The sequence below is a fragment of the Trichomycterus rosablanca genome, chromosome 1 (assembly GCF_030014385.1).
Source record: "Trichomycterus rosablanca isolate fTriRos1 chromosome 1, fTriRos1.hap1, whole genome shotgun sequence".
Lineage (NCBI taxonomy): Eukaryota > Metazoa > Chordata > Actinopteri > Siluriformes > Trichomycteridae > Trichomycterus > Trichomycterus rosablanca.
Genome location: NC_085988.1, coordinates 27,150,159 through 27,169,891, shown reverse-complemented (window position 1 = coordinate 27,169,891; position 19,733 = coordinate 27,150,159). Strand labels below are relative to the sequence as shown.

At 40.9% G+C, this 19,733-nt stretch overlaps 1 protein-coding gene across 1 annotated transcript in view; it reads right to left on the bottom strand.

Annotated features, from left to right (window-relative positions):
• brsk2a (BR serine/threonine kinase 2a) overlaps positions 1–19,733 on the bottom strand; it is a 393,831-nt gene that overhangs the window by 157,785 nt on the left and 216,313 nt on the right. Inside the window, exon 2 of the mRNA XM_063001316.1 lies at positions 9,448–9,542. Within this exon, the coding sequence (XP_062857386.1) occupies positions 9,448–9,542 (95 nt within the window). The remainder of the gene's footprint in view (positions 1–9,447; positions 9,543–19,733) is intronic.

Below are 19,733 nucleotides of genomic sequence, written 5' to 3'. Positions count from 1 at the left end.
GTCTTGTCACCTCCGTTCCACCACGACGGGCTGTGCTGCATGTGCAACTGAGACACCAGACACTCACCATGCTGCATTTGCATTTAAAAAGGTGACATTTGTGGCTGGAAAGCATTGGGAGGAGTGAGGTGTTCAACATGCTGCTCAACTCGGTGGAAGCTGAGGACAATGAGAATCAAGCAACGCTGCACGAGGCCTCTTTGTTCGTCTATATGAATGAAATAAATCAATAAAGGCACAGCTAATGAGCGCTGAAATCCCTCAGTCTCACGTCTCACTTCTGCTTAAAAATGAAATGTTTATAGTAAACATTAGTTATTTTTTAAATATATTAATTAAATATTATTAACTAAAACTGCATCATTTTACACCATCACTTAAAGATGTAATTTACATAAGCACATAGTACAAACCTAAATTAAAAAATATAAATTCATTATTAGCCATAACATTAAAACCACCTCCTTGTTTCCACACTCACTGTCCATTTTATCAGCTCCACTTACCATATACAGGGGTTGGACAAAATAACTGAAACACCTGGTTTTAGACCACAATAATTTATTAGTATGGTGTAGGGCCTCCTTTTGCGGCCAATACAGCGTCAATTCGTCTTGGAAATGACATATACAAGTCCTGCACAGTGGTCAGAGGGATTTTAAGCCATTCTTCTTGCAGGATAGTGGCCAGGTCACTACGTGATGCTGGTGGAGGAAAACGTTTCCTGACTCGCTTCTCCAAAACACCCCAAAGTGGCTCAATAATATTTAGATCTGGTGACTGTGCAGGCCATGGGAGATGTTCAACTTCACTTTCATGTTCATCAAACCAATCTTTCACCAGTCTTGCTGTGTGTATTGGTGCATTGTCATCCTGATACACGGCACCGCCATTGGATGCACATGGTCCTCCAGAATGGTTCGGTAGTCCTTGGCAGTGACGTGCCCATCTAGCACAAGTATTGGGGGAATGCCATGATATGGCAGCCCAAACCATCACTGATCCACCCCCATGCTTCACTCTGGGCATGCAACAGTCTGGGTGGTACGCTTCTTTGGGGCTTCTCCACACCGTAACTCTCCCGGATGTGGGGAAAACAGTAAAGGTGGACTCATCAGAGAACAAAACATGTTTCACATTGTCCACAGCCCAAGATTTGCACTCCTTGCACCATTGAAACCGATGTTTGGCATTGGCACGAGTGACCAAAGGTTTGGCTATAGCAGCCCGGCCGTGTATATTGACCCTGTGGAGCTCCCGACGGACAGTTCTGGTGGAAACAGGAGAGTTGAGGTGCACATTTAATTCTGCCGTGATTTGGGCAGCCGTGGTTTTATGTTTTTTGGATACACCCGAACATCCCTTAGCACCCGAACATCCCTTTCAGACAGCTTCCTCTTGCGTCCACAGTTAATCCTGTTGGATGTGGTTTGTCCTTCTTGGTGGTATGCTGACATTACCCTGGATACCGTGGCTCTTGATACATCACAAAGACTTGCTGTCTTGGTCACAGATGCGCCAGCAAGACGTGCACCAACAATTTGTCCTCTTTTGAACTCTGGTATGTCACCCATAATGTTGTGTGCATTGCAATATTTTGAGCAAAACTGTGCTCTTACCCTGCTAATTGAACCTTCACACTCTGCTCTTACTGGTGCAATGTGCAATTAATGAAGATTGGCCACCAGACTGGTCCAATTTAGCCATGAAACCTCCCACACTAAAATGACAGGTTTCAGTTATTTTGTCCAACCCCTGTAGAAGCACTTTGTAGTTTTACAATTACTGACTGTAGTCCATCTGTTTCTCTGCATGCTTTGCTAGCCCCCTTTCATGCTGTTCTTTAATGGTCAGGACTCTCCCAGGATCATTACAGAGTAGGTATTATTTGGCTGGTGGATCATTCTCAGCACTGCAATGACACTGTCATGGTGGTGGTGTGTTAGTGTGTGTTGTGCTGGTATGAGTGGATAAGACACAGCAGCGCTGATGGAGTTTTTAAACACCTCACTGTCACTGCTGGACTGAGAATAGTCCACCAACCCAAAAATATCCAGCCAACAGCGCCCCGTGGGCAGCGTCCTGTGACCACTGATGAAGGTCTAGAAAATGACCAACTCAAACAGCAGCAACAGATGAGCGATTGTCTCTGACTTTACCTCTACAAGGTGGACCAACTAGGTAGGAGTGTCTAATAGAGTGGACAGTGAGTGGACACAGTATTTAAAAACTCCAGCAGCGCTGCTGTGTCTGATCCACTCATACCAGCACAACACACACTAACACACCACCACCATGTCATTGTCACTGCAGTGCTGAGAATGATCCACCACCTAAATAATACCTGCTCTGCGGTGGTCCTGACCATTAAAGAACAGGGTGAAAGCAGGCTAAAAAAGTATGTAGAGAAACAGATGAACTACAGTCAGTAATTGTAGAACTACAAAGTGCTTCTATATGGTAAGTGGAGCTGATAAAATGGACAGTGAGTGTAGAAACAAGGAGGTGGTTTTAATGTTATGGCTGATCAGTGTATTATTATATGCTATTATATAACTGCAAATTATTATATGCTATTATATATATTAGTATGCCATCTCAATCTATTATTTTTGGGTTCGGGGAAGTACAACATCAATATGTTCATATGAAAATAATGCCAAGGGTAAAAGATCTTGTTCTAGACCAAATTTAAACTTGTACTAATGATACAGTAGTACAGAACTTTAACACTGAGTCCATCTCACATTCAGACCCAGGTTTCTGCTTCTCTGTTCATCCATTTTTAAAGCAGGTTCATCAGCAGTTTCCTGGTAGGTTGATCCAGGGGCATTTACCCCATCAGTAGTAAAGAACGGGAGCTTAGAGACACCAGTGATGAGCTTGTTAACCAAGTGAGAGGTCTTGCATGGCTGGGTGAGTCTGGCAAGTGCTGCGTATAAAATGAAGAAACGGGCAGAGTGTGCGCCTGGGGTAGTGTCATTTATCAGGGTTACAAAAAAACTTCATGGGTACACAGAGCCCACATTCACAATCCAATATTCTTTATTGCCACACAACAATGTTGCTGCTGTGTGTGAGGTAACAGTCTAGACAATACAAACATTGGAAGTCATTAAAAATGCCACATAAATAAAAATGATTACATAGAAGGGGTTAGCGGTGTTTCACAGGCAGGGATTGGTGTGTTTATTTGTAAAAACAAATGTGCAAGTAGATTGTAGTATTCCTAACGTAACCTGTTATACAGCATATACAGTTACATATAGTTCAATGTATTTAAGTAAAAGTATATTTTTAAGCGTGGCACAGTGGCTCAGTGGGTGGCACTGTCGCCTCACAGCAAAAAGGTCCTGGAGTCGATCCCCAGGTGGGCCGGTTTGGGTCCTTTCTGTGTGGAGTTTGCACGTTCTCACCGTGTCTGTGTGGGACATATGCCCACCACTGCTCAGACTTAGCTATTACCAGTATGCCCAGTGTTGTTACGAGTTTCAGGGCTTTCCCTGAAATCACTGGGAGCAATGCAGTAACACACTCTGGACAGGACACCAATCTCTCAGAGCCTCAGCCAGTCACTCAGACTCTCCTCTTCCCCAAGGCATAGGCAACAACTGAGTATTAGTCACTGGGGATACGAACCCTGGATCCCAGCCATAGTGAGCTAGTGTAATCTAACGCTGCGTCCCCCAAACACCTCTAAAGATCTTAACTTTTGAAGACAAATTCGTATGTATTTAAAAAAATTTCATCACAAAAAACATAGCTGACACCCAAGACTGCTATCTATATGTATACATCCTATACAAGTGTGTTGACTAGGGAAAATTTTAGGTGAACTTAATAAAATGCCATCTGAGAGTATATATATTTGCAGTGTCTGCAGTAACACTCAATTAATTAGGAAATAAAACACAAGGCTACAAAGTGGATTAAGCAAACTGCAGCATATTTGGACCACATGCTCCCTCAGGCAGTAAGAACTTAGCAGCATGAGGCCATTTAGATGGGCTTTACTTTAATCACATCACACAGAGCCAGTGCACTCTACACTAATTACACTCTACTGAATTCAATATCAACAAGTTCCAACTCATAGAAGAGGCCGGAAACAATCCGTAATCCATAGAAACTTAACTTCCGTTCTCAAGCTCTGATCTGACAAGCTTGTTTATTTCAGGGCTCTGATATTGCTTTGGAACTCGATATAATAAAAATAGCACAGTCATAAACTTTGGAGCAGAGAGTCAGGTTTCCTCATGTCTTTCTACACAAAATGATGAAACAAGACAAAGAACCAGGGTTCGTGTATAAAGAGACTGGAAGGTACACCGAGATGACAGTAAATGCAATGAAACACTTTCTCAGCTGAATATTAATCTTTCTCAGCGTTGCATCATGTGGATTTGTCAGACTTAAGAAATTATACTGTAAAATGGATCTGTTTGACCAAAAGCACTTTTTTTCTATTTGGATATAGCTCCAATTATATTAAATAATGCTGGAGGAATAATGCAGATGTGGGTTTGTCTGGAATTATTCATAAAGCAAAATAAACTACATACAGCAACTCGGGCAGCATCGGATAGTTTATTCAAATCTGTCAACGTCTAACGTTAATGATGCTTTTTATTTCTCGTTTATTAATGATGTAATACAGCTTATCAGAGCTTAATGTTTAATTAATGGATAAATATTAGGAATATAATTTGTCTGTGTAAACACTAAACAAACGGTTGCATCACATAATTGCCTAGTTTCATAAAACAACACAAAGATGATAATAAATGCAAAAGAGCTAATGAATCATTGTCAGGACAAAATGAAATAATGCAAATTAAGTAAAACCTTATGAATTCTTATGTTTCTTAGTATTAACACTTGGCACTTCTTACAAAAACAGAGCTTTGGGGAACTCGGGTGGCACAGCTGTCTAATATGCAAGCTCACCACTGGCAAGTACAGCTGTGCATGAGGTGTAAAGGCTAAAAGGGGAATCGCCTACTTGATGCTACAGCAGTGACCCCAACTGTCACTTGTGTGGTTTTTCATATATGCTGGGGCTTTTTGTAAGAATTCAGTACTGTATAAAGTGTGTAAAGATGGAGCTGCTAGTTTATATGTTTCAGAGCTTTAATGTGTAAGAATACAGTATTATAAATGTTACTAATAAAAAGATTTTTGATGTTTTGTTCTTTTTCAAACTCTAAAGCTACTTTTTTTTTTATGTACTGTATTAGCCCTAAATATATGTTATAAAAGATTATTCCTACAAATGATTTACTTTTGTTATAATAGTTCATATGGCAAATTTAGAGCCTTTAAATTGTATTTCCAGGCGTTCAGGTGGCGCAGCGGTAAAACACGCTAGCACACCAGAGCTGACATTTCGAACTCGTCGGTTCGAAACTCGGCTCTGCCATCCGGCAGGCTGGCCGCCTACATATACAACAATTGGCTGTTGTTCAAGGGGGATGCTGAATGGGACCTCAAAGCTGATGCAATTACGACCTCTGCTGGCTGACTGATGGAGCCTGCACAGGGACGAGGGATAATGAGGATCAGGGTGTGTCTCTCCGTACACAAAGCTGATCTACATATGGACTCGCCTCGTGCAGGTGAAAAGATGCAGTCGGCTACTGCTCACGTTTCAGAGGGGGTGTGTGTTAGTCGCTGCTCTCCTCAACCAGGGTGGAGGTCAACATCAGTAGAGGGGAAGTGTAATGCAATTGGGTAATTGGATACGACTAGATTGGGAGAAAAATTGGTAAAAATGCAAAAAAAGAATTATTAAAAAATAAAAATTATTAAGACTTTTATTTCCTAAAAAGAACATATCCTTGCAGAGCACAAATAACTAATCGCAATATACGATGAAACTGGGAACACATCGAATCTCGATGAATGAAAGTTTCAAGCTGAACAAATAAATAATTTAAGATTAAAGCTGAACAATCACATCATTTATATCAGTAGATTACATAATTTAGGCCTGGATTCAAACTCACACCAAACAATAAAGAGTAAAAAATTAAAATCACAATCCAATTTGTGTTTATTTCATCACGACGACTCATACTGTGACTCAGTTGTGTGTATGGCCCCCAAGTGCCTGTATTCACTCCCGACAACATCTGGACACGCTCCTGATGAGACAGCGGATGGTGTCCTGGGGGACTCTTTCAAGGCTGTCACGTGTGCTCAGTGTGAACCTGCTCTCATCTGACAAGAGAAAGGGGGCGCCTGCTAATTCTGGGGTTCTCTGGTGAATGCCAGTCAAGCTGCACAGTGCTGGGAAGTAACCACACGTTGCACTAAAAGACTTGGGGCCTTCATGCTACCCCCATGGAATCTGTTCTGACAGTTTGATCAGAAACATGCACACCAGTAGCTTGCTGGAGATCCTTTTGTGAGGCTCTGGTGGTGCTCCTCCTGTTCTTACCCACACAACGGAGCAAATACCGGTCCTGCTGCTGGGTTGATGCCTTTCTACGGTCCTGTTTAGCTCTTTTTGTGTACCTACTTGTGTCCTGGTATCTCCCCCATGCTCTTGAGATTGTGCTGGAAGACACAGCAAACCTTCTTATGTTGCATAGGAGCTGGACTACCTGTGAAACCTGAAGGGGCCTAAAGTACATGTGTCAAACTCAAGAGAGCTTAAAAGACGTATGATTGTCTTAAAATACACTGTAAAATCGTACATAAACTGCATCTTCCACAATGCATGCCGATTTTGTGACCTGTAAAGTGACCCCATCCCACCACTAGATGGCAGTGTTTCCACATCAGCGTTTAACTGAGGCGGTTTTCCAACAAGTGATGTTGAGAAATATTTACAAATAATACCAAATGTACAAGAAGAGAAAATTGAAGCAGAAGGAGGTAATTTAATGAAAGATGAATACAAGTGAATACAAGTTTGTGCTTCAAGAAGAAAAACCGGTACGTCTCTTGTGTTATGTGTCTGTGGTAAAGGAGTACAATATAAATGTAGATATACATAGAAAAACAACAAATTGTCCAAGACTTAAAAGGCAGACTGTAATCACAGCAGGATACGTTACAATCGGCCCTTTGAGGGCCACCATAATGCAGGAGTTTGACACCCCTGGCCTAAAGCTACCAGTAGTGACAAGGACGCTAGCAAAATGCTAAACTAGGGAAGAACCAGTCAGAAAGGATAAAGAGAAAATAATTGTCTATGGGCACCACCTGCAAAACCATTCCTTTTTGGGGGATGTCTTGCTGTTGCCTCTCCAGAGCACATGTTGTCCCTTTCATTTGCACCAAAGGAGGTGAAATTAATTCACAATCGCTTATGTTTTCATTTATTTATATATTTTTTGCCAGCATGCTTTTTAGAAAACCATTTTTTTAACATGCTCTAAAATAGAACTGCAAAATTGATAACCATCCAGTATTTTTGACTAGGATGGAATACTAAACCAATCAGTGCACAAACAAAGAGATTCAACTGTGAGGTTGATTGAAACACAACCCCAAACTACAGGGTTTTAAACAACCCTCTAGATGACTCAGTATGAAGCTCTATTACTGAATAATAAGAAATCATCATTTCATACGTCTCCCGTTAAAGACAATTATCTTTAATCAGGTTACTGCGCCCTCAATTTCACTCCCGTGTTCCCGAGGCCACTTCCATCTACAGAGTTAATAACGGACTGAGCGTAAACGAGAGGTCTCATTTCACATAAAGTAAATAATACATTTCAGCCCTGTGTTTCTAGATCCACATTTTTCATTGCACACTTCAGAGGAGACAGAATGAAGAAAGTGGGACAGTCGAGGACAAAGAGAAAGATAGACACACATATTGGGAATAGAACTACGTCTCCCCTGACTAGAAAGAGCATCTGTCAGTAGGAGTTGTAAAAGACCTTGTAGGAAATCTCAGATGGAGCATTCCCAAACTCTGCATCAATCAGTTCAGTTTTTTCTTGCTTTAACACAGAATTACAGAGGATTTATTTACCACAATGATCTGAATAATAAAAAAACAATTAAAAATTCTGATCCCTGACCACATGGTGCTGTATCTGCAATTCAAAAATAATACTTTACAGTGAATATTAATAGAGCTGGTGATCCACATACACCCATTTCAAGTAGTTTTACACCAATGCTTGATTTCAGCTTTACCAAGTTTGACCAACTTGTGACAAACTTCAAGGTTCCCACTGTTACAAGATGTTGTACTGTGTACAAAACCCATTTCCAAAAAAAAAATTGGGACATTGTGTAAAATACAATAAATTAATAATCTGTGTTAATTCTCTGGAACCTTTACTTAACTAACAAAAAGTAAAATAAAAAATCAATGTCTTTACTGATCATTGTATTTCAAACAATAGATTTTGATTCCTGCAACACACTCCAAAAAAGTATGGACAGAGTCAAAATAGGAGTGAAAAGTTTATGGAACATTGAAGTTACAGTGTTCCACACTAAACAGGTTAATTGGTAACATATGAGGAATCATGACTGGGTATAAGCAGGATCCACCAAAGGCTTAGTCTTTATAAGTAATGATGGGTTGAGGCTCACAGCTTTGTGCCAAACTACAGGAGAGAATTGTTCAAAAAGAACATTTCTCGATGCAGTGATATGCTAAGTGGTTAACACTGTCGCCTCACAGCAAGAAGGTTCTGGGTTCGATCCCCAGGTGGGGCGGTCCGGGTCCTTTCTGTGTGGAGTTTGCATGTTCTCCCCATGTCTGCGTGGGTTTACTCCGGGTGCTCCGGTTTCCTCCCACAGTCCAAAAACAAGCAAGTGAGGTGAATTGGAGACACTAAATTGTCCAGGACTGTGTTTGATATAACCTTGAGAATTGATAAACCTTGTGTAATGAGTAACTACCGTTCCTGTCATGAATGTAACCAAAGTGTAAAACATGACGTTAAAATCCTAATAAACTAATAAACAACTCAATGCAAGATAGCAAACCTCTAGTCTTTTTTACCATCTACTGTTCATAATATAGTAAAAAGATTCAGGGAAACAGGAAAGATCTCAGTCTGTGTAGGGCAAAGCTGGTAACCAATACTGAATTTGTGTGACCTTTGAGCTTTCAGACAGCATTGCATGAGAAACTGTTATGCTACTGTGCTAAATATAGTCACATGGGCTTGAAAGTCATTCAGAAAACAATTGTATCTTAACTAAGTCTCCCTCTGCATCAAAACAAGCAGCATGAAACAAAGAGAAAGATGTGCATCTCTGAGCCCGAGCTCATCTCAATTGGTCCAAAAGACAGAGAGAACAGGTGCTGTGGTCAGTCCACGATTCAGCTTGTTTTCAAAAAAAAAAAAAGGATGTTAGACTCCCTGTGCCAAAGATGAAAAGGCCCATCCAGACTGTTATCAGTGAAAGGTGCAAAAGCCAACATCTGTCATAGTATGGAGGTGCATCAGCAAGTGTTTACAGACTTACCTTCATTAAAACAGATTCGCTGAGTTTCTCTCGATTGACGATCTTTACGGCGACTTTCTGACAAGTTACACAGTGCACCCCAAGCTTCACAAGCCCTAAAAAAGAACAAGAGAAACAGTTTACCTAAGCACTAAATAAACACAAGAAAATTGCACACATTTTTCTTTCCAACAGAGATTTCATGTTCTGGTGTACCAAACACAAACAGCACAACACTGATGATTCAGTCTCATTATCAACAGCAGGACATCTCACAAAGCAGCAACACGTCTCTCAAAAAAGATCCTTAATGCACCAAAGACTTGTAAGTACAAAACACATAAAAAGTTGGTACCACCAGCAAATTTTCTTCAACAAAAATACAAAGCTTGTAAATCAATCACTCAATCACTCAGTTGTTTATCATGGATAATATACATGGAATGTATATTATCTGGTAGTTAATTCTACACCCCTTAGTATTATGTACAGTGGGGCCAAAAAGTATTTAGTCAGCCACTGATTGTGCAGGTTCTCCTACTTAGAAAGATGAGAGAGGTCTGTCATTTTCATCATAGGTACACTTCAACTATGAGAGACAAAATGACAAAAAAAAAAATCCAGGAAATCACATTGTAGGATTTTTAAAGAATTTATTTGTAAATTATGGTGGAAAATAAGTATTTGGTCAATAACAAAAGTTCAACTCAATACTTTGTAACATAACCTTTGTTGGCAATGACAGAGGTCAAACGTTTCCTGTAAGTCTTCACCAGGTTTACACACACTGTAGCTGGTATTTTGGCCCATTCCTCCATGCAGATCTCCTCTAGAGCAGTGATGTTTTGGGGCTGTCGCTGGGCAACACGGACTCCACGAATTTTCTCTGGGGTTGAGGTCTGGAGACTGGCTAGGCCACTCCAGGACCTTGAAATGCTTTTTACGGAGCCACTCCTTCGTTGCCCGAGCGGTGTGTTTGGGATCATTGTCATGCTGGAAGACCCAGCCACGTTCCATCTTCAATGCTCTCACTGATGGAAGGAGGTTTTGGCTTAAAATCTCACGATACATGGCCCCGTTCATTCTTCCCTTAACACGGATCAGTCGTCCTGTCCTCTTTGCAGAAAAACAGCCCCAAAGCATGATGTTTCCACCCCCATGCTTCACAGTAGGTATGGTGTTTACTCAGCATTCTTCTTCCTCCAAACACGACGAGTTAAGTTTTTACCAAACAGTTCCATTTTGGTTTCATCTGACCACATGATATTCTCCCAATCCTCTTCTGGATCATCCATATGCTCTCTGGCAAACTTCAGACGGGCCTGGACATGTACTGGCTTAAGCAGGGGGACACACCTGGCACTGCAGGATTTGAGTCCCTCTCGGCGTAGTGTGTTACTGATGGTAGCCTTGGTACTTTGGTCCCAGCTCTCTGCAGGTCATTCATCAGGTCCCTCCGTGTAGTTCTGGCATATTTTGCTCACCGTTCTCATGATCATTTTGACCCCACAGGATGAGATCTTGACCCCAAGGGAGATTATCAATGGTCTTGTATGTCTTCCATTTTCTTACAATTGCTCCCACAGTTGATTTATTCACACCAACCTGCTTGCCTATTGTAGATTCACTCTTCCTAGCCTGGTGCAGGTCTACAATTTTCTTCCTGGTGTCCTTTGACAGCTCTTTGGTCTTGGCCATGGTTGACTGTTTGAGGCTGTGGACAGGTGTCTTTTATACAGATAACGATGTCAAACCGGTGCCATTAATACCGGTAACGAGTGGAGGACAGAAGAGCTTCTTAAAGAAGAAGTTACAGGTCTGTGAGAGCCAGAAATCTTGTTTGTTTGTTATTGACCAAATACTTATTTTCCACCATAATTTACAAATAAATTCTTTAAAAATCCTACAATGTGATTTCCTGAATTTTTTTTTCTCATTTTGTCTCTCATAGTTGAAGTGTACCTATGATGAAAATTACAGACCTCTCTCATCTTTCTAAGTAGGAGAACTTGCACAATCAGTGGCTGACTAAATACTTTTTGGCCCCACTGTATATATATGTATACATGTATATAAGTGCTATTACATATATATATCAGTATATACACCTCCACCTCAGTTTTAGTTTTTGGACAGATAGTCTTACATTTTCATCAATCACCCTCTGATACAGCGAAGAATTCATCGTGGATTCTATAATGGAGAGCTTGCCAGGCCCAAACCATGACATTTCCACCTCCATGCTTCACAGTTGGTATGAGGTTCTTGTGCTCAAATGCTGTGTTTGGTTTGCGCCAAACATGTCTTCTGTTATTGTCCCCAAATAATTCAACTTTGGATTCATCTGTCCAAAGCACATTGTTCCAGAAGTCCTGGTCTTTGTCTAGGTGTTCTCTGGTAAACTTTAGTCTTGCCCTGATGTTTGTTTTGACAGCACGGGTTTCCTCCTTGCACAGCTTCCCATGAAAATCAAACGTCTAATGTCTGAGGTTTAAATAAAACGCCAATGTTCTCTAACAATGATCTAATCACTGCAGCTGATGTGGTGCACCTGATTCTAATTTTAGACATTTTAAGTAGTAATAAATGTGGGGGTGTCCTAACTTTTTCCTCACAATCAATTTCCATTTTTGCTCATTACATTTCACAACTTGTGTTTAAAAGTAATTTTTAACATTTTTGTTGTTTAGTTGTATGAGCTTCATCTCTACTGTTCAAATGAAGCGCAAATGTTCAGATGTTTAAATATTTTCAAAAAGACAAAGGTTATATACAGGTATATATATATATATATATATATATTATCAGACTGAACATGAAGTTATACCAAATACAGTATATTAAACATTTATCAGAGTGAACATGAAGATATACTAAATATATAGATTTAAGTTTACGTAATTTTTACAATGTATTACTAGCAATTCAATTCCCAGGTGAAATGGTCCAGATTCTTTCTGTGTTGAATTTACATATTATCTTCTTGTTTGTGTGGGTTTTCTCCAAGCAGTGTTAATTTTGACAGCACATTTTGATTTAGTCTTAGTTATAGTCTTTTGACTTAAATGTCATTTAGTTTTAGTCGTAATTTAGTCATCTGAATTGTTTTAGTTTTAGTCTAGTTTTAGTCGACTAATTATCATAAGACTTTAGTCGACTAAATCTACAGTTGATTCAGTCGACTAAAATACATATTTGTTCGTTTATTAGGATTTTAACGTCATGTTTTTAAACATTGGTTACATTCATGACAGGAACGGTAGTTACTCATTACACAAGTTTATTTGATTCACAAGGTTATATCGAACACAGTCATGGATAAATTTAGTATCTTCAATTCACCTCAATTCACCTCTTTGGACTGTGGGAGGAAACCGGAGCACCCGGAGGAAACTCACGCAGACACGAGGAGAACATGCAAACTCCACACAGAAAGGACCCGGACCGCCCCACCTGGGGTTCGAACCCAGGACCTTCTTGCTGTGAGGCGACAGTGTTAACCACTTAGCCACCGTGCCGCCCTAAAATAAATATAAAGGGTGTAAAATGTAAATGCTTTTTTATCACTTCCCTTAAATTATTTAAGTCATTATATACACTTACACAACATTAAACATTTTTTAACCAGTTATGGAATATTATTAATGTTTGAATGTGCAATACACACAAAACCAGATTTAACTTATTTCAAACATCTTTATTTAACTGACCTTGCTTATTGAGCACAACAATAACAAAATATTAATGACCAGTAGGCCTGCTCTGCCTGAAAAGTATGTGCATTGTTCATAACAAATTGCATATTACATTCTTTATAAAACTGGGTACCATAAAAGCAGCTGTGACATTATGTTGCCATTATACTGCCAGCGGTGCCAGATGTCGTTTCAGATTTGTGTTTTTACCCGAGATCGTCGCCCCACATGGTTTACACATCGTCTTGTTTTTCACGACGTCAAATGAGAAATGTGTCCAGATATCGACTCTCCTCTTTCACAGGCTAGTCTGCTCTTCCCGGGTTTAGATCAAATGTGTGCGAGTGTGTTCTTATCGCGGTACCGCAAAAGATTAGTACTGATTGGATGGCTAATCGGCTTGTCCCGCCTCTCCTCATATGCTAAAGTAGTTCTGATTGGATCTCTTCCTAACTTGTCCCTACCTTCCACAAAACTAAATCAGTTCTGATTGGATGTCGTCCCTGCCAAACATTTTAATCTCATTTTTATTCGTTGACGAAAGTGTCGATTCATTTCGTCATAGTTTTTATCCTTTTATGTAGTTTTTATTTAGTTTTCGTATCGTTTTCGTCATGAAAAAAAGGTTCGTTGACGAAAACTATGACGAAAATCATTCGTCAACGAAATTAACACTGTCTCCAAGAGCCCCCTTTTCTTTCCACGACTACTAAAATTGCACTACTAACAGTGTGACTGTGTGTGTGTGGGTGTGTTTGCCCTGTGAATGACTGGTGACCTGCAGTAGGATAAAGCAGTGGTAAAATAGAAAATAATGTACAGTGGTTAAACATAGACAATGCATGAATATATACTGTATATACAGTGTATCACAAAAGTGAGTACACCCCTCACATTTCTGCAGATATTTAAGTATATCTTTTCATGGGACAACGCTGACAAAATGACACTTTGACACAATGAAAAGTAGTCTGTGTGCAGCTTATATAACAGTGTAAATTTATTCTTCCCTCAAAATAACTCAATATACAGCCATTAATGTCTAAACCACCGGCAACAAAAGTGAGTACACCCCTTAGTGAAAGTTCCTGAAGTGTCAATATTTTGTGTGGCCACCATTATTTCCCAGAACTGCCTTAACTCTCCTGGGCATGGAGTTTACCAGAGCTTCACAGGTTGCCACTGGAATGCTTTTCCACTCCTCCATGACGACATCACGGAGCTGGCGGATATTCGAGACTTTGCGCTCCTCCACCTTCCGCTTGAGGATGCCCCAAAGATGTTCTATTGGGTTTAGGTCTGGAGACATGCTTGGCCAGTCCATCACCTTTACCCTCAGCCTCTTCAATAAAGCAGTGGTCGTCTTAGAGGTGTGTTTGGGGTCATTATCATGCTGGAACACTGCCCTGCGACCCAGTTTCCGGAGGGAGGGGATCATGCTCTGCTTCAGTATTTCACAGTACATATTGGAGTTCATGTGTCCCTCAATGAAATGTAACTCCCCAACACCTGCTGCACTCATGCAGCCCCAGACCATGGCATTCCCACCACCATGCTTGACTGTAGGCATGACACACTTATCTTTGTACTCCTCACCTGATTGCCGCCACACATGCTTGAGACCATCTGAACCAAACAAATTAATCTTGGTCTCATCAGACCATAGGACATGGTTCCAGTAATCCATGTCCTTTGTTGACATGTCTTCAGCAAACTGTTTGCGGGCTTTCTTGTGTAGAGACTTCAGAAGAGGCTTCCTTCTGGGGTGACAGCCATGCAGACCAATTTGATGTAGTGTGCGGCGTATGGTCTGAGCACTGACAGGCTGACCCCCCACCTTTTCAATCTCTGCAGCAATGCTGACAGCACTCCTGCGCCTATCTTTCAAAGACAGCAGTTGGATGTGACGCTGAGCACGTGCACTCAGCTTCTTTGGACGACCAACGCGAGGTCTGTTCTGAGTGGACCCTGCTCTTTTAAAACGCTGGATGATCTTGGCCACTGTGCTGCAGCTCAGTTTCAGGGTGTTGGCAATCTTCTTGTAGCCTTGGCCATCTTCATGTAGCGCAACAATTCGTCTTTTAAGACCCTCAGAGAGTTCTTTGCCATGAGGTGCCATGTTGGAACTTTCAGTGACCAGTATGAGAGAGTGTGAGAGCTGTACTACTAAATTGAACACACCTGCTCCCTATGCACACCTGAGACCTAGTAACACTAACAAATCACATGACATTTTGGAGGGAAAATAACAAGCAGTGCTCAATTTGGACATTTAGGGGTGTAGTCTCTTAGGGGTGTACTCACTTTTGTTGCCGGTGGTTTAGACATTAATGGCTGTATATTGAGTTATTTTGAGGGAAGAATACATTTACACTGTTATATAAGCTGCACACAGACTACTTTTCATTGTGTCAAAGTGTCATTTTGTCAGTCTTGTCCCATGAAAAGATACACTTAAATATCTGCAGAAATGTGAGGGGTGTACTCACTTTTGTGATACACTGTATATATATATATATATATATATATATATATATATATACGTACAGTATATATACACAGTGTATCACAAAAGTGAGTACACCCCTCACATTTCTGCAAATATTTCATTATATCTTTTCATGGGACAACACTATAGACATGAAACTTGGATATAACTTAGAGTAGTCAGTGTACAGCTTGTATAGCAGTGTAGATTTACTGTCTTCTGAAAATAACTCAACACACAGCCATTAATGTCTAAATAGCTGGCAACATAAGTGAGTACACCCCACAGTGAACATGTCCAAATTGTGCCCAAATGTGTCGTTGTCCCTCCCTGGTGTCATGTGTCAAGGTCCCAGGTGTAAATGGGGAGCAGGGCTGTTAAATTTGGTGTTTTGGGTACAATTCTCTCATACTGGCCACTGGATATTCAACATGGCACCTCATGGCAAAGAACTCTCTGAGGATGTGAGAAATAGAATTGTTGCTCTCCACAAAGATGGCCTGGGCTATAAGAAGATTGCGAACACCCTGAAACTGAGCTACAGCATGGTGGCCAAGGTCATACAGCGGTTTTCCAGGACAGGTTCCACTCGGAACAGGCTTCGCCAGGATCGACCAAAGAAGTTGAGTCCACGTGTTCGGCGTCATATCCAGAGGTTGGCTTTAAAAAATAGACACATGAGTGCTGCCAGCATTGCTGCAGAGGTTGAAGACATGGGAGGTCAGCCTGTCAGTGCTCAGACCATACGCCGCACACTGCATCAACTCGGTCTGCATGGTCGTCATCCCAGAAGGAAGCTGACGCACAAGAAAGCCAGCAAACAGTTTGCTGAAGACAAGCAGTCCAAGAACATGGATTACTGGAATGCCCTGTGGTCTGACGAGACCAAGATAAACTTGTTTGGCTCAGATGGTGTCCAGCATGTGTGGCGGCGCCCTGGTGAGAAGTACCGAGACAACTGTATCTTGCCTACAGTCAAGCATGGTGGTGGTAGCATCATGGTCTTGGGCTGCATGAGTGTTTCTGGCACTGGGGAGCTGCAGTTCATTGACAGAAACATGAATTCCAACATGTACTGTGACATTCTGAAACAGAGCATGATCCCCTCCCTTTGAAAACTGGGCCTCATGGCAGTTTTCCAACAGGATAACGACCCCAAACACAACCTCCAAGATGACAACTGCCTTGCTGAGGAAGCTGAAGGTAAAGGTGATGGACTAAACCCAATTGAGCACCTGTGGCGCATCCTCAAGTGGAAGGTGGAGGAGTTCAAGGTGTCTAACATCCACCAGCTCCGTGATGTCATCATGGAGGAGTGGAAGAGGATTCCAGTAGCAACCTGTGCAGCTCTGGTGAATTCCATGCCCAGGAGGGTTAAGGCAGTGCTGGATAATAATGGTGGTCACACAAAATATTGACACTTTGGGCACAATTTGGACATGTTCACTGTGGGGTGTACTCACTTATGTTGCCAGCCATTTAGACATTAATGGCTGTGTGTTGAGTTATTTTCAGAAGACAGTAAATCTACACTGCTATACAAGTTGTACACTGACTACTCTAAGTTATATCCAAGTTTCATGTCTATAGTGTTGTCCCATGAAAAGATATAATAAAATATTTGCAGAAATGTGAGGGGTGTACTCACTTTTGTGATACACTGTGTATATATATATATATATATATATATATATATATATATATATATATATATATATATATATATATATAAGCCAATGAATGATATATATGTAAATAAATGTGTGTGTGTTGTTTCGTCGATTAAAAGTCATGTATAATTACTCATGCACTACTCCAAAACTTTTACAGTCACTGTATTAACTAAAAGAAAAAGGTAAAAAGTCACATGTAGGACAGACAAAAATCTTTTTTTCCCTTAAAGCCTTGTAACTGTTAAGCAAGCATTTTTAAGAAAAGGTGAAATCTGCTGTGATAGATTTTTAAGCCGTGCAGTCCGATACACAGGGTCCTAAGCGCTTGAATCAGCGGAAACAGAGGGAGAGTTGAACGTCTGTGCTACGCCAGATAATGAATATTTCACATCTTTATAATTAGCTTGGAAATGCACATGTACATGGGTGTGATAAAAAAACAGACATCCTTGAAAAAAAAATGCTGCATTTCTCAGGAAGAGAGAATAAAGAGACATACATGTGGAAAATAAATTGTAGAAACTGCACCCCACCCAACGAAACACTACACTGCACTAACGTACTCCTTTTTTTTTTTGGCTTTTTCATGATAACAAAGAAGAAAATGTGACAAAAAAAACAATAGATAGACAAACGCAGAAGGGAATTAAACTCCTGCCACAGATTATTAAACATGCACTATTTGGACAAAACTATTGGGACAGCTACACTTTATGCCAACAGATGCTTTGATCACATGCCATTCTAAATCCAAAGGCATTAATGTGAAGTTGCTCCCACTTTTGCATCTATAACAGCTTCCCTTCTTTTGAAAAGGCCTTCTACAAGCTTTTACAGTGTGTCTGTGAGAATTGCCCATTTATCCAGAAGAGCATTTGTGAGGTCAGACTGATTTTGGACGAGAGGGCCTGGTGCGCAATGTCCCAGTGGTGTTTGATGGGGTTAAGGTCACGCCAGACTCACCCAGCCATACCTATATCAACCTTGCTTTGTGCAATGCTGCTCATGTCAAAACATAAAAAAGTCCTTCCTTAAACTGTTCTCACAAAGTTGGAAGCACACAATTGTCCAGAATGTCTTGGTATGGTAAAGCATTTTTTTCCCCTTTACCGGAACTAAGGGGCCTCCTCCACCATACTTTACAGTTGGGATGATGCAGTCAGGCAAGAAAAAGTCTCCTGGCTAATTATGAAGATGTGAATGATTTATGATCTTTTTCAAGTCTTATGATTACATCCTAACAGGGTTCAAGTCAGGACTTAGACTAAATTAGTTTTTAGTAATTTAGATGAGAACTTGCTTTCATATATTTTAAATCATGATCCTGCAACAAACCCAATTACTTATCAGCTTCAGCACAGAGACTTTAATTCTCATTAACTGATAAAAAGAGAGAAAAATTAATTGTCTTCTGAAGTATGATTTGTATGTGCTCAATGTTAGCAGCAGATCATTTAACTCCTGTAAGTTGGGAGGTGGGGCCTCCATGGATCGGACTTGTCTGTCCAGCACATCCCACAGATGCTCGATTGGATTGAGATCTGGGGAATTTGGAGGCCAAGTCAACACATCAAACTCACTGTTGTGCTCCATAAACCATTCCTGAACCATGTTTGCTTTGTGGCAGGGCGCATTATCCTGCTGAAAGAGGCCACAGCCATCAGAGCATACTGTTTCCATGAAAGGGTGTACATGGTCTGCAGCAATGCTTAGGTAGGTGGTACGTGTCAAAGTAACATCCACATGGATGGCAGGACACAAGGTTTCCCAGCAGAACATTGTCCAAAGCATCACACTGCCTCCGCCGGCTTGCCTTCTTTCCATAGTGCATTCTAAGCGACGCACACGCACCCGGCCATCCATGTGATGTAAAAGAAAACGTGATTCATCAGACCAGGCCACTTCCTTCCACTGCTCCATGGTCCAGTTCCGATGCTCACGTGCCCACTGTTGGCGCTTTTGGCGGTGGACAGGGGTCAGTATTGGCACCCTGATTGGTCTGAGGCTATGCAGCCCCATACGCAACAAACTGTGATGCCCCGTGTATTCTGACACCTTTCTATCAGAACCAGCATTAACTTCTTCAGCAACTTGAGTTACAGTAGCTCGTCTGTTGGATCGGACCACACGGGCCAGCCTTCGCTACCCACATGCATCAATGAGACCACTGCAGACCGGGAACACCCCACAAGAGCTGCAGTTTTGGAGATGATCTGACCCAGTCGTCTAGCCATCACAATTTGGCCCTTGTCAGACTCGCTCAAATCCTTACGCTTGCCCATTTTTCCTGCTTCTAATATACTATTTTTTATATTTAATAAATCCTAATCCATCATTAAATGTGTTTCTATTTTGATCACAGTCACAGTAAACTTGCTGGTTGGTTACTAATTTAAAATAACTTTAAATTAAAAAAAAGCCCTAATTCAAACACTAGATTAAGGAATGAGA